At 42.4% G+C, this 16,597-nt stretch overlaps 1 protein-coding gene across 1 annotated transcript in view; it reads left to right on the top strand.

Annotated features, from left to right (window-relative positions):
* The first annotated feature begins 1,388 nt into the window (after window positions 1-1,388).
* The window catches only part of SAMD7 (sterile alpha motif domain containing 7), a 16,409-nt gene continuing 1,200 nt past the window's right edge, over window positions 1,389-16,597 (top strand). The window contains exons 1-7 of the mRNA XM_034782736.1: window positions 1,389-1,491; window positions 4,798-4,924; window positions 6,311-6,447; window positions 6,974-7,052; window positions 8,574-9,256; window positions 15,243-15,364; window positions 16,127-16,237. Coding sequence (XP_034638627.1) covers window positions 1,389-1,491; window positions 4,798-4,924; window positions 6,311-6,447; window positions 6,974-7,052; window positions 8,574-9,256; window positions 15,243-15,364; window positions 16,127-16,237 — 1,362 coding nt within the window. The remainder of the gene's footprint in view (window positions 1,492-4,797; window positions 4,925-6,310; window positions 6,448-6,973; window positions 7,053-8,573; window positions 9,257-15,242; window positions 15,365-16,126; window positions 16,238-16,597) is intronic.

Below are 16,597 nucleotides of genomic sequence, written 5' to 3' on the forward strand. Positions count from 1 at the left end.
AAATGGTTTGGGCCCTGCCTGCTTCAGAGACTGTCCCTTCTTGTGTGAAAACATGGCTTTTGAGATTAACTGAGGTGCCCTCAGATGCCAGCTCCCTGCTTAAATGGGTGTGGCTGGTGGCAGGGGATTTTCAGTGAAGGTTCCTTTCCTCTGGGGTTTACTTTCCCCACTTGGTCCAGCAGCACATGACCAAGACCTATTTCCTTAGCACTTTAGCACTGGCTAAATAAATAGTAATAGTGGGCCTAATCATAACTGTAGTTTGACTACCATATTTGGAGGGGCAGCTCCAGTCAGGCCAATGGGGCTGTGCATAGAGAGGCAAATTCCATGCCTGCCCGAGGCTTGCACTTTGGAGGGGGCCAAAATCCCCCACACTCCCCCCCAAACTTTGCCCAGGGGCCCAATCCTGTTCCAATAGTAGTGATAGCAAAACTCACAGTGAGTTCAATGGGAGCAGGATCCCTGCCTAATCTGAGCAGTACAGCGTGGACTTAACTTGTCTAGCTTTGGGCTCCATTCCCCAAGGCACGGCTGTGAAGAGCCCTGAGTTGAGAACTGCTGATTTAGAATGAAGTCGGTACAGTCTTGTGTTCACAGATGAGGGTGCGGTCCGCCGAGTTTTGATTCAGCACTAGTACAAACATTTTCTGTCTTGTTTTGTCTCCTAATGATAGAGCAGAAAACATCTGATCGTTCTGAAGACCCAGGCAGTAAAAGCTTGTGGCACCCCAGCAACAGATAGGCACCTTGGAGTTATTTGTAAGGATAGCTTATTAAAAGTGTAGCCTAAATTCAGTTGTTTTTGTTTTGTTTTTTTACAAAGAATAGCAACTGTTGTGCTATTGGAGGCCTAGACTCTGGAACAGCTTCTGATCTAATTTAAACTGGTGTAATTCTGGGCCACCTTCCTTCACTGAACCTGATGGTGATGGACTAAGTTTACCCCGTCTCTGTGTGTGTTTCTTTGCTTTATTACCTATGTAAATTTCATGGTGTTTTGGTACAGTTAAAAAAAAATCAAGGGGCTTTTGGAACGCACAGGAAAATTAGTGTTGGTTTAAGTTGAATTTTTAAAAGTCTCAAAGCTTTTTTTTTTTTTTTTTAGCTTTGGAAGGAAATAGTAACACTAGAATTCTGGCACCTTGACATGGCTACTAGTTGTGAAAAGATTCAGAAAGGCAAAATCCCACAAGATCTTTCTGTCATATGCCCTATGCTATCTACAAGCATTGCATGTTGGCCTTGCAGATCTATCTGTTTAACAGAAAAAACTATATGTGGGACCTGAGCTCTTTTAAACTGTTGAATTTTTTATTATCTTCTTGGGCCCTTCTGACTTCATTCTTTACATTGGAAAAGGGAGGTCTGCTGCATCACCTCATAACATGACTCCCCGAGATCATATGAGAAAGATGTCTATACTTGGGGAACAAGGGACGTTGGACGAAAAGCACTTATACCGATTAGCAAGTGGCATGGCAGCAGGAGGTAAGCTAGAACTAGAACTTTCCAAGACCGTGTTTATAGTATTCACAACATGTATTCAATATGTGAGGAATAATGTCTGATAGGTCTAGTCCTGGAAAGCTCCCCTCCAGATTCCTGACCAGGACTTGGGAAAAACTGAATAAATGGCTTCCGAAAAGTTCACAACAAATTTTATATGGAGCCCCACTGGGTCTCTGGGAGTTTAAAGTTTGATTCTGAGGTGCTCTAGCACCTGGGAGGTCACTGCTCCTGTAACTCCCATAGATCTAGGGCCCAATCCTGCAAGATGCAAGGTACTGAATGGAGCCCTGATCTTGCACCATTCAGTGGCAGCTTTGTCACTGACTTCAGTGACTGTAGGATTGTGACTTACAGGAGGCACTTATTACTTGGCAGGATCAAGTCTTTAGTCAACTATGAGCAAAGCTGATCATTATGTTCCCCAATGCACAGTCTTTTCTTTGATTCAAGAAACTCCCAGAACTCTGGGACACAATAACAGGGCATGCACAAGCGGTGTGGTACAAACTTAGCAGCACAAAATGTGCATCTCTCTAACAATTTATGGTCATACAGGGTTTTTTTTATAATAAATATACTATTAAACAATGTTATTTTACTAAGATATTTTTGTTGGTTAATTTGTGGGGGGTAATCATTTTCCAGGGATGTTAAGCATATAATCTGAGGGGCAAATTTTCAAGGAATTGGTGTCTCTTATAGATACACATTGTACTACACTCTGAGAATGCTCAAGCTCTGTGGGAAAACAGGCTGCTTACTGGTGAGCCCTATAAAGGGCAAGACCCAAGTCCTGGATATGTACAGATGAGGGAATTTTGAAAAGAGAGTCTCTGACTGTGCCTTTGCAGCCCCATCCTGGCAGACCTAAGAGCAGCAGAAGTGTCATTCAGTTGGCCCTGTTCTCTTCCTCAGTTCTCCTTTGTTCCCAGCAGGCTGGTGGGGAGCTTGAAGCTTCCATCTGTTGGAATATGTCCCAGCTAATACTCTGTATAGAGTGCATTTGAACCAAATCAAACTTTAATGGTCCCACTTTATATTGGGGGTTCTGTTTATAAAGGGTTAATAGATGTTATAAGCATGTCATAGACATGAGCAGCATATATTACAGATGGTTAAAAGCACATCGGTAGAAAGTGGTGTGGAAGGTTTATAAGCCATGGTTATAAGCAGCCTTTTGACCCGTTGGACTCTATAACAACTGATAACCCTTTATTAAAACATCTATTAATCGTTTACTAAACTTTTATAAACTATTACCCCAATGAAAGTGTGACCACTGTAATAGCACACTTCAAATGGTAGCGTCAAACATTGCAACTATTGGTCCTGCAAAAGAAATTAATAAGGAAAAGACCACTTCCCAGACCCTACATCTCTGCAAGAAAAAGCAGAGGAAAGAACATCAGTGGAGTTTAACATGACAAACAGTACTGCTGCAGATGCATGTCCTAGCAGCAGAGTGAAAGACAAGTTGTAATAAAATCATCCTTTTTTCCCTCTCCACTGTCATCTGAATTTGCGTTTAGTTGAAGATACTGATACTTCAGATGCAAAGACGGAAGCTGATGTTGGAATCAAAAAGCTAGCATCACCTCTCACAGGTTCTAAGGATGTGAAGGGTCTTTGGACCCGTGGAACTTTTAATTCATTTAAAATTTAAAAATAATTAAAAACAATCAAAACAAATAGGAAACATCTATTTCTCTTTTACCTGACTTCAGTGGAAGCCAAGGATGTGCTGAAAATCAAGTACTTATGTCCTGTTCCAGAATCCCTTCAAATAAATGTGAGTCTTTCCATTGACTTCACTGGACTTTGGATCAGACTCTTATGAGATGCTTATATATGGAATTCTGTATTTAGCTTTCAACACCCAAATCTGAAATAGTTCCTGACTCATAGCCCCATGCTTATTCCATTACATTATGCTATTTCATATCAGGACAGGTTTCTTAGTTAATTAGAGTCTTCCATTTTTTCATAGATCTGCCCTATCACTAAAAATACAAATTTCCACAAACAGCACACTTCCTATACATCACTACTCCTTCGTACTTTAATAGTGGTGAGGTATGCATCAATATGGACTGTATAAACTGTCACTGTGTTTACATGAGGCTTTGCACGTCTTGTTTATTTCTGGTGCAGTTAAAAATTGTATAATATTAGGGCAGTTGGTTAATCGCAGTTAACTCACATGATTAACTAAAAAAAAAATGAATTGCAATTAAAAAAATGAATCACGATTAATCACAATTTTAATTGAACTGTTAAACAATAGAACACCAGTTGGAATTTATTAAATATTTGTGGATGTTTTTCTACATTTTTCAAATATATTGATTTTAATTACAACACAGAATACAAAGTGTACAGTGCTCACTTTATATTAACATATTTGATTATAAATATTTGCACTGTAAAAATTATAAATAAAAGAAATAGTATTTTTCAATTCACCTCATACAAATACTGTAGTGTAATCTCTTTATCATGAAAGTTGAACCTACAAATGTAGAATTATGTACAAAAAAAACTGCATTCAAAAATAAAACAATGTAAAACTTTAAAGCCTACAAGTCCACTCAGTCTTACTTCTTGTTCAGCCAATCGCTAAGAGAAACAAATTTGTTTACATTTGTAGAAGATAATGCTGCCCGCTTCTTGTTTACAAGTAGGACTGAGTGGACTAAGAGACTGTAAAGTTTTATATTGTTTTATTTTTGAATGCAGTTATTTTTTGTACATAATTCTACATTTGTAAGTTCAACTTTCATGATAAAGAGATTGTACTACAGTACTTGTATTAAGTGAATTGAAAAATACTATTTCTTTTGGTTTTTACAGTGCAAATATTTGTAATAAAAATAAATACAAAGTGAGTGCTGTACACTTTGTATTCTGTGTTGTAATTAAAATCTATAATTGAAAATGTAGAAAACATCCAAAAATATTTAAATAAATGGTATTCTCTTATTGTTAACGGCGTGATTAATCGTGCAATTAATTTTTTTAATTGCACAATCACGATTAATTTTTTTAATCGCTTGACAGCCCTATTATAATATGCTATACTGATCAATGAGATGCTCAGTGTAGCTAAGGGGGGAAATAAGGCTACATTTTTTAAAGTGGCAGTAAGTACTTTGTCTTGTTTTCCTTATTAACAGGTGGAATATAAAAGATTATATGCTAACTAATTATTATATTTCTGGTAAGGTTCATACTGGGTATAGAGTCACTTACTGAACTTACAATAGAATGTTATATGCTTTGTGTTAGAACTGCGACAGCGACAAGAAATGCTAATGAGAAACCAGATGATGGCAGTAAACCCTCAGCTAATGGGAGCAGGCCAGCAGAGAATGCAGCCAATTCCTTCACAGTTTGAACCTCGATTTGTAGACAGGTATTTCTCCCCGCTTCTCCACTGCATTTAAAGAACAGCAGATCACCTTATATTCATGAATATGTGTAAAGTGTTAAGATTTGAGATTATTTTTAACATGGTCTCTAGTCTCTAAAATAGCCTTAATAACTAAGGGCTGGATGAAGCTGTGTCTCCTTAGCTCTCCCCTATATTTAAATTTAATATCCCTGTCTTTGGATACAGAATACTACATTGCTCCTGTTATGCTACTATCCACCTTTGCACACAGCCCTAAGTTCCACATGGACAATTGCTGAGGCAACTGTCTAATACCAGTTACTCTGATCTGGAACATATTTATTCAGTCCCCCTCAAATCCTAAGGTGAACATAGAACATTTTCTGACAAAACTGGATGGCCTATTCTATCAGTACCCAGAAAGACCAATATTGAGAAGACATGCAATTGCTGACTCCTACTGTCAAGGTCAGAGAAGCGTTTGAGTTACTTCCCCAGGACATAATGCCTTTCCTGACCACTATTGGTACAGACCAATCTGCCAGGAGAGATGTCCGAAGGACCAATGGGCATCAAAACATTACACAAACAATATAAACCAAACAGGGCAGTAATTTCTTTGACAAATGTCTGCAGCCACTACTACCTTAGGCTGTGATCTGTTCTAAGGAAACTTGTGGTATGTCTACATTGCGATAAAAAAAAACCTGGTACCAAGTCTCAGAGCCCAGATCAGCTGATTTGGGCTTGCAGGGCTCAGGCTGCAAGGCTCTAAAATTGCACTGTAGATGTTCTGGGTCAGGCTGGAGCCCAGACTCACCTGAGCCCAAATATTTACACTGAAATTTTATAGCCCCACAGCCCAAACCCTGTGGGCCTAAGTCAGCTGACCTGGGCCAGCTGCGGCTATGCCTCAGGTCTTTTATTGCAGTGTAGATGTACCTTTTTGAGAATTAGAATCTAAAGAGAGTCATGACTAGTCAGAACTTGCATGGGAGACCTTGAAGAAATGCAGAGTGTTGCTATATGTGGCAGGAATGATTCAGTAGATCTTTCCTCTGAGTCACTTAAAAATCTGTGCTCGAGGGCAGTGTTCGGACACTGTGTTATTGGTGATGCTGTTTTTCAGCTGAAAGGTAAAATTGAACCTGACCACTTGGGCTTGTAAAAAACCCCAAGACCTTTTACATAAGAATTTAGGTGCTAATCCGAGTTATTGTATTACTTTATTACTTTTTAGCAAATTTTTTTTAGCAAATTCTGCAAATAACATGCCAGTTCTGCCTCAGTCCAATGTGCCAGTCCTGTTAAAGTCAAAGGGAGTTGAATCAATGTAAGTGAGTGTAGAACATGACACGTTAAGCATATACTTTACATATCTAATTGTAATTTTCTCTCTTTCCCTAGAGATTTGTTGCCTTCCACTGAAATGATGGCACCAGCTGACCCAAGACAGATCCATGTAGCTTCCCACCTTGGACCTTCGGTCCCACAACATGCAAACATGCCAAACATATTGTCCAATCGGGCTTACCCTGGTCCAGGTAACAGCCAGTTGAATGATCCTGTGAAGTAATAGGGTACTACTGAAAAAGTGGATACCCCTAGTTTTTCATCAGGTTTGTCACTGATGGCAGTAAATACGTTTTATTGTATTTATCTTTGTAAAATAGCCTTGAGAAAGGGAGCAGCCTGGCTAGCAGAAATCCCAATCTGCACCAATATGAGACTTCAGACATGCAAATTAGAATTTATTAGGCACACTGGGCTTTCAAGATCCATCCTATATGCTTGTGTGTGTGTGTGTGTGCGCGCGCCCTCCCCTTTCTTTTGCATTTTCCAAATAGTATAGCATTTATCCATCTCTCTCCATGTAAGCAGAATGTTCTGGCCAGCAACATTTATCTGACTGGCAATGTTCTTTGTGTTACACACATTTAACTCTCTGTAATAGGATTTTTTGTCTTAGCTGTTTTAAGGGGTTGTTTCACTGGTCACTTTCTTTGATCCTGTTGCCAGGACCCATGCTACCTGGATGCAATTCTAAGCCTTTATATTTATTTTTTCTAGGATATAGTTTTCTCCAGCCAGAATCCATGGAAGCTGTGGCCAGAAGGCAGGAGTTGGTTCAAAAACAAAATATTGCCAGGTACCTGAATGTAAATTTTGCACTGTGGTGCAGGCCTGGAGTGGGGAGAAAGGAGGCAGACTGGGATGGTTAAGCTGCAGATTTTGTAATACACAAATTTTGGTGCCCCGTTAAAGGTAATTGCAGTACTTGTTCAAACCATCCAGATATATAAAAAATCCTCTGTTTCAGGAAGCCAGGGGCACAGAAAAACTTTCTGCTTGTCTCCCTCATTCTGCTTTTAGCTTTAAATAGCAGATTTAAGATATAGGCCCAAGCTGGAACATCCAGAGCTTGGTTAAAGATTGGATATGGATCTAGACTTTGCAGCTTGGAACTCTGGATTCAAATACCCTTGACTCAGAACCAGATCTGAACTTGGCAGTTTGGACTCATCACTCATAGTATTTTTGAAATTCTACAGCTGGCGTTCTGGGGAGGATTGGAAATCCCTACACCATGTACAGGATGACCAGCTGTCCTGGTTTAGTGAAGCAGTCTTGGTGTCATGGATGATTATATGGAAATCTGGTGATTTGTCCCAGTTTCAATGTAATCAGCTGGATTCCTTTTCCCATGTAGCAAACCCCTCACCTTTATCTTCCAAGAGGAACTTGAATCCAAACTAGGGTTACCATACTTCAGTTTCCCAAAAAGAGGACACTGCTAGAGGGGGGAGGGGAAATTGGGAGAGGTACAGCTGGGATGCTGGAGGGAGTACCTACAGCAGGAGTACTCACTGGAGGAGGGAGAGGAGCCAGTCACAGCTTCCTGCTTCTGCACTGGCCTGTCCCCCTAAAGGATCTAGTGCCAGGAGAGGACTGGTATAGCATAGTGGAGCTCCACCTCACCTTCAGCATCCCCCTCCCTTCTCTGGCAAGCCACCCTATGCCAGATAAAGTGGTGGGAGGCTGGTACAGGAACCTGTTCCATTGGCTTTATATCAGTGGGTAGTTCCCTCCACAAAGGTAATTCTCAGATTGTCATTTACTGCCAGAATACAGCCCTTTGCACCACCTGAGCATTAGACAGAGACCAAGGTGCATTGGAAAGTTGACCCAAGATCTTTACTTACTGATGTTAATTGGCTCCGGCAGTATAGTCAAGGCCCCATGTATAATACGATTATATTACTGCATCAATTGCCACATAAGTGCCCTTTTTCAAGGTGTTGTATAATTTTCTGCTTGGAATCTAAGCTTTTTAAGTCTCTAGCCCTTGTGGTGATGAAATGAGTGTAACTGATGCAGGCATGCCTGTGTTATCAACTTACAAATCATGCTTTTGTCAGAAAATATTTCGTCCCTTATTGTCACAAGCATAATATTCTGGGAGTTGTCTTTTGTGCATTTGACAGCACTGTGTGTATAGTCACTTTCTCTGTTTCCTCTGTTGTTCATATGGATCTTTCACACACAGCAACATGGGAAAGAAACATTTTTCTATTCATGTATTATATCGTTCTAGTTTAATCTGTCATTGAAAAAGAAATGAAAAGAGAACTGATCAGTCCTCACTGCTAATGCTCTGTTTACCTCTTAGGATGGAAATGGAAATGAGTGCTATTTTTCAACAAAAAGAAATTGAGAAAGCACATCGTAAAGGGCTACTGGGTTTGGAAGCACCTTTCCTCTACCATGGAATCCCAACTAGCCCAGTTGCTTTCCGTGGCAGGCACAGACTTCCTGAAGGCCACCTTCCTAGTGACCTATATGTTCATCGAACCACCCTTGATGACCTTCATGGCAATACCATGCTCATGGCAACCAGCCCGTATCCTCCTATCAGCAGCCTGCAAAGGGAAAGAGGCCGTCGGCCAGGGAGAAGAGCTGGGAATCACAAAACTAGTGATTGCAATGCCAATGGCGCCAAAAGCCAAGCTGAAGACAAAAATGCAGACTCTGCTTCCACCACTGCCGATGAGGAGAAAGAGGACAAGAAAGAAACAGAGCTTGAGATGCTGAACAAACATGAGCAAAGCAAAACCCATGTTGAGCCATCTGCTACGGCTGTGAAAAGCTGTAAAGAGTATGAACACAGCCTGAGAAAAAGTTGTGTTACTCATGAAATTCCCACTGAAACAAATGGCTGCAGCAGTGCAAATGAGAAGGATCCCAATAACTCTTGCACAGCCTTTGATGACAAGTATCTGTATCCTTCTGCAATCCCATTCTCAGCACTGCCATATAGCTTCCCAGTACCCAGCAATCCATTACTGCCTCCAGGTTTGTCAAGTTGGCCTCTTTTTTTTTAATTGATTAGCTTTCTCATCATCCTCTCTTTATTTAAACCCCACTTACAATGATAGAGTCAGGGTTTCAAAACGTGGACTTCATTAATCAGGGGCATGTGCTGCAGCTAACATGACCTGATAAGTACACATCAGTGATGGCAAACATAGTTATTTCTCCCATTTATAGAGATCTTCACATGTTATTTTCTGGCATATGAAGGTTTCATTCTCTAAGCCAGTGATGTTCAATCTTGGAGAACCACGTGGGAAGTAGATGGAGTTATAGTGAGGAGCAAAGTCACAAAGTAACCTCCTGATGCAAACATCACAATAGCGTGTCATGCCATTATGTTGTTGCAAAATGATCTCATCACATGCTGATGGGATACTAACACATGTATCATGTCAGGATAATTCTGTGGTTCTCTGCAACCCCATTTGATGCATTTTGTCCTCCCAGCTCCTCCAGGCTGCCTGGTGGGATCCTGGCAGCAACTACCCATTTGAGCAACACTCCTATGTGTGTGTCGGGCAGCACAGAGAGTTCTCCTATCAGCTGCCCTCTGCTTGAGACCAAATTCATGCCTCAGGTTTGCTATGTAAACATGACAGCGTACGTCGGTATAAATTATGTCACTCGAGGTGTGAATAAGGCCTTGTCTACACTACACAGTTTTGTTGATAAAACTCAGCTTTTGTCAATAAAACAATGGAAGTTTATACACTGAAATGTTCCTCTCATCGATGTAACTCCACATAATAAAACCACCTTGACGAACGGCATAGAGCTTTTTGCGACGTAGTTAGAGTGACGCGGCGGCAGTGTAGACACCTCACTTGGTTATGTCACCCTAACTCGCCTCCAGGAGGTGTTCCACAATGCCCATCATGACCACTCTGGTCAGCAGTTCGCACTCTGCTACCTGAAAGTACATAGGTATGTGACCCTCCTCCGTTTAAAGGCCTGGGATTTTTTTAAATTCCTCTTCCTGTTTGCTCAGCGTGAACAGTTCACATAGCATCTTCCCAGGTGACCATGCTGGCTTTATGCAGCAGACGTGCTCCCATGTGGAGCACACCAGAGCTGTTGGATCCGCTGAGTATATGGAGAGAGGAGGCTGTGCAGTTGCAGCTTCAAACAAGCCGTAGGAATTTCGATAGCTACAGACTGATTGCTAGTGGCATGCAGGAGAAGGGGCATGAAATGGACACACAGCAGTGTCGTGCTAAAATCAAGGAGTTGAGGCAGGTGTACCGGGAGGCCAACCAAGACATGCTGCTTCTATAAGGTGCTGTACGCCATCCTCAGCGGCGACCCCACCTTCACTGTCAAGAGTCCCATGGATACTTCAAGGAGAACAGAGACAGCGGCCAGCAGACTCAACTCCGATGAGGAAGTGGAGGACAAGGAGGTGGAGCTGAAGAAATATGTGGAGCACACGGCAGGGTTGTCTGGTGGTGTGGTGTGTCAGGACCTCTTTTCCACTCTGGAGGGGTCTAGCCAGTCCCATCATTCCAGCTATGGCACGCAGGATGTAGGAGAGGGGAGCTCTGGTAAGTGCTCATTTTACTTTCATACTGCATGGCGAGAGGAGATTGAGCTCTCATGTACTTTGTTATATGGCAGAGGAGGGATAAGGGACAGAAATTAACATCAGAGCTTGTCCATCTACGCCAGTGGTTCTCAAACTTTTGCACTGGTGACCCCTTTCACACAGCAAGCCTCTGAGTGAGACCCCCTTTATAAATTAAAAACACTTTTTTGTATATTTAACACCATTATAAATGCTGAAGGCAAAGTAGGGTTTGGGGTGTAATAACCCCATGTAATAACCTCGCAACCCCCTGAGGGGTCCCGACCCCCAGTTTGAGAACCCCGATCTACGCAGTGGGGCCATGGTGGGAAAGTTTGGTAATATAAACGGGGATGTCTCTGGAATCCTCCAAAGTGATCTCTAGGAAACTTTCCTGTAGGTATTCTGCAATCCTCTGCTGAAGGTTCCTTGGGAGAGCTGCCTTGTGTCTACCCCCACTACAGGATACTTTCCCATGCCACCCGGCAATTATTTCTGCAGGGGCCAATGCGGCACACAGGCCAGCAGCATACGAAGCCAGTCTGAAGCCACACAAATGCAGGAGATGCTCCCTTGCATCCTAGGTTACCCTTAAGAGTGAGATATTGGGTTTGATTACCCTAGCCTGTGGAAAAGAGTACCAAAATTCAGATTAGGCTCCCTACCACCTTATAATAACCCCCTTCACAAACCACCCTTTGTCCCTTCTTGCCCTTTCTGCCTTGCCCATCCCACCTCCCCAGGAACACATCATCAGGGACTTACAGCAACCTGTGTCCTAGCCAAGAGGCAGTGAGAAAGAGGTGTGTGTGACTTTTCTGATTCACAGCTGTGAGCGTACTCACAATACTGTCTCTCTTCATTGTTTCTTTGCATTCTGCAGATGTGCCCTTGAGAACACACTCCTCCACACCGGTGGAGTGCCTCCATCAGATAAGGCAGCAACCCAGGAGGAGTAAGGAGGATATGTTTCATGAAGTGCTGCCGTCAAGAGATGCAGCACACAGCCAAATAAGAGCATGGAGGGAGACAGTGAAAGACTGAGGCTGAATAGCCAGGAAAGGACACAGGGGCAGGAGCAGATGATAAAGCTCATGGAGAACCAGACGGTGATTTTGAAGTCCCTCATTAGCCTGCACTCAGAGCTATCTGTGCTCAACTCCCACTCCAGCCACTACAGAACTCCAATCCATGCCCTCCCCAAACTCCAGCACCGCATTCATTATGTGATCCCGGTCCCTCACAGTACCCCATGCACTCCATGTCTGGGGACTGATTTCCAATGAAAATGGGAATTTCACCCAGCTGTGAGAGCCCTAACCACGAGACTGTTCCTCATTTTCATCCCGTTTGTTCAAAAGTTTGTGTTTCATCTCTTTATTAAACTTGAGTCTTTGAAATAAAATGAGTCTTTATTTGTGAAATACATACATCACTCAGTGCTAACATTGAAACACAGTGGCTATAGGTAGGAATATTTGCTCCTTGCAGTTAACGCTCACGAAGCAAACACTACAGGCAAGCAAACACTACTCATGGCAGCAAGTGAACATTGCCTGGTCGAATGCCTCACATACAGACACATTACTATGAATCATTGTCAAACTGCTCCTTTAAAGCCTCCATAATTTAAATGGCCTCCCGTTGCGCCCCTCTAATTGCCCTTGTATCTGGCTGCTCAAAATCAGCCTCAGCAGCCTATTCCTAGGGAAACTTTTCCTCCTTTGATTCACAAATATTATGGAGAGTACAGCTGGCCGCAATAGCCATCGGAATATTTTCCTCATTGAGGTCTAACTGGCCACCAGTGACCTTTTAATCAGCCGAAGGCACATTCAACGGTCATTCGGCACCTGCTGAGCCTGTTGTTACAGCGCTCCTTGCTGCTGTGTAGGTTCCCAGTGTAAAGCTTCATGAGCCATAGGAGCAAGGGGTATACAGAGTCTCCAAGGATCGCTATGATCATTTGCATATCCTGCATTGGAATCTTCTAGTTTGGAAAGAAAGTGCCAGTGTGCCACTTTCTACCCAGTCCAGTGTTCCGAAAGATGCGTGCATCATGCACCTTCCCTGACCACCCCGCATTGACATCAGTGAAATGGCCATGGTGATCCACCAGTGCCTATAGGACCATGGAGAAGTAGCCCTTTTGGTTGATGTGCTCTGTCACAAGATGTTTGGGGGCCAAAATTGGGATATGCATTCTATCTATTGCCATGCCGCAGTTAGGGAATCCCATTGCCTCAAAGCCATCAATTATTTCCTGGACGACAGACCAGTAGCAGTCTGGAGTAGTCAGCTTCCACACACTGATCGCCACTCGCTTTTGCACAGTGAGGGCAGCTCTCATTCTGGTGTCCTTGCACCGCAATACTGGAGCAAGCGCCGCACACAGTTCCAGGAAGGTGGCTTTGTGCATCCAAAAGTTCTGTAGCCACTGCTCATCATCTCATACATGCATCACGATGCGATCTTCCACTCAGTGCTTGTTTCCCGAGTCCAATACCGATGGTCCACCATGGCAACCTGGTCCGTGAATGCCAGCAACAATCTTGAATTGTTTCCATGGCAGATAGAAAGGCAGGCATCACCAATTCACACTCTGTTTTTCAGCTCATGAAATACCGCAGGACCAGCCATGTTGTGTTCATAATGCTCATCACCAGAATGGTCAGCAGCTCAGGATCCACGTCATCAGGCAGAGATGGCGGGCACACAGTTTACACGGGCTGCTGAAAAACAGCACAAAACAAAGTAGGAAGCCCATGGAATGATGGGATGGAAAGAACTGCATCATGGGATTGTGAGCAAGTCCCCATGGTGCACTACAATCTGTGCCCAGAGCTCCCTGCGGCAGAGGGCGACAGAGGTTGGCGAGTTTCGCTGTGAGATAGCTACCCTTGATGCAATGCTTTCTCTATTGATTCAAGAGCAACGACTGCGGACGCGCTCAGCCATTGTGTAGATGTGCTCCACTGATGTTATTAAAGAGACTTATGATTGTTGACAAAATTTAAGTCGACTTAACTCTGTAGAGTAGATCCCGTGAGTGATTTAATTTACACCGACCTAAGCGCCGGCATGGACAGCACTATGTCGGTGGAAGAGCTTCACAGGATCACTGTTCTGCAGCCATTGCTAAGTGCTCTAACAGCAATGGGTCCAATCCTGCTAAAACTTCCATTCACTTAAATGGCAGCAGGTTCAGGTCTTTATCCTAAAACATCCACAAAAGCCAGTTTGTATTGCTGCAAAATGAATTCATTAGCTTGCAGACTTGCGTTACATGTTTGTTTCCTGTCTGCAAAATGAATTTAGGTTAATGCAATGCCAAACAAATCAAACAAAAATTGCTGAAGTTTCTGAACTAGCCTCTCTCTTCTGCCCATACTCTTTCTGCATGCATTTACAGCAGATATTAGTTATGATGGGCTGAGTCTGGGTGCATATATAATCTGTGTATAACAGCGGTTCTCAAACTTTGGGTCAGGACCCTGAAGTGGGTCACGACCCTGTTTTAATGGGTTCGCCAGGGCTGGTTTAGACTTGCTGGGACCCGGGCCAAAGCACAAGCCTGAGGTCTTCAACCCTGAGTGGCTGGGCTCAGGTTACAGGCCCCCTACCTGGGGCTGAAGCCTTTGGGCTTTGGCCACCCAGCCTGGGGCAGAGGGGCTTTGGCTTTGCCCCCCTCCATCCAGGGTGGTGTGGCTCGGGCAGGCTCAGGTTTCGGTCCCCACTCCTGGGGTCCTGTAGTAATTTTTGTTGTCAGAAGGGGGTCATGGTGGAATGACGTTTGAGAACGCCTGGTGTATAACATGCATTCTGAGCTTTGTTATATTTTTTATGAAGTGCTGTTTTGTCATTTTACAGAAGATGTCCCTAGTACAGTGCTTCACCTAGAAACTGATGTGCCTTCAAACAGTATAGAAGATGTTGCCTTTTAGTATTTACCTGGAGACTGACACACATAATGCGGTTCATGCTTCATCAGTACCGTGATATGAATGAGTGTGACACAGAGCACTGTTATCGGCTTGCCTGTTTGTTCACTTGAAATATTAGTCAGTCAAGTTAAAATAGTGGTAAGGTATAACAAACCAAAAGCATCAGATAATGTAGTCTTTAGAGAAAATGCTGCGGCGTAGTAGGCATGTACAGTACCATCAGTAGAGAAAATAAAAGTAATCAAATAAAAGAAAACACCAAACCCTTCAGAATTAGAAAGTGATGAGTGACTATTTAGTATGTTGCTTAGGACTATGCTATATGTATGTGACCACATTGTATTGTTAGTATATGAAGTAGGTCCTGTAGATGTGTATAAACTCTTATTTTTAATAAGGTTTTCTATTGTTTTGCCTGTTGAGATCATACAAACACAACATTTATGTTTCCTTCTCAAAGGAGCGCATGGCCTGATTTTGAGTGGAGAAGATATTTCTTCCATTGAAGATATTCGCAAATGGACTGTTGATGATGTATACAATTTTATTATTAGCCTTCCAGGTTGTTCAGATTATTCACAGGTGACCACAAGTATTAATCATACTTACATTTTTAGATGTTTAAAGATACATGCCCTGGATTTAAAGTTCTGCTAACATTATTTTATCTACTGAAATTAAATTATTATTACTATTTATTATTTGCAGTAGAGTATCTTGAGGCCCCTTTGTGCTAGGCAATGTGAAACCATGCAGTAAAAGATAGCAAACAATGTAGGTTAATGCTCGTTTGTGGTTGTATGCTGCAATACAGAGTGTTCTATCATGGTGTAATATGAGAATGTTAATAGGAGAGCAACTGCATAAGGAAAGTGTTTTAATCGCCTACCCTCTGCCAGTATAGCACTTGCACAACTTTCAAACAGGCAGAAGCAATTGCATGTTCCTGTGATGTTAAGCAATGTTTTAAGCAATAGTGAAATTACTTCATTCAATTTCATGAAAAATCATAAGCAGTGTAAACAGGAGGCTGAAAATCTGCATATTCATGGATAAAAAATGAATGACTAAGATGTGAGCCTCCCTTTAATTGATCACTTTTGTTAAAATAATAAAACTAAATAATGTTGCAACATTACACAGCTGGAACTCTCTGAGAGCAAGTGGATGTGCTGCAGGCACAGATGACGACAGCCACATCCATCTGCTCTCAGATTATTATAAAGCTGAATTACTTCCATGTTACTGTTTCCTTCCTTTATTGTCTGGGTAGAACGATTAAAATAGAAGACATAAAAGAGTCTGTTTTAACAAGCCATTGTGTGCATTTTATTGTTTGATAAGATATTTAAAGATCATGCTATTGATGGAGAAACCCTGCCACTACTCACAGAAGAACATCTGTTGGACACAATGGGATTAAAGCTTGGACCAGCACTAAAAATTCGATCTCAGGTACTGAAATGCTAAATGGAGGGAGAATGAAAGATTTGTGTTGCATGGGAAGGTGACAAAATTTTGTTGATTTTCTTTGAAGTTATATAACACTCTTTCACCCATAAAATATCTGAAAAAGTATTGTGACAGGGTGCACTATCTAGTCCCAATGGACAGCGCATTAACTCCAATTCAGCTTCCCTTTCATTTTCATGAGTGCCCCGGGGAAGAACTAGGAACAGCTGCTTCAGAGACAGTGATAGAAGAGAATGCCTTTGGGAAGGTTGGGTTCCATAGCCAGGTTCGTAAGATTGGGTTGAAATTAGAAATGAGGAAGACTTGTCTGATCAATTAGTCCATCTCCCCTTTTTTTCCTCC

Source organism: Trachemys scripta, chromosome 9 (genome assembly GCF_013100865.1).
Source record: "Trachemys scripta elegans isolate TJP31775 chromosome 9, CAS_Tse_1.0, whole genome shotgun sequence".
Lineage (NCBI taxonomy): Eukaryota > Metazoa > Chordata > Testudines > Emydidae > Trachemys > Trachemys scripta.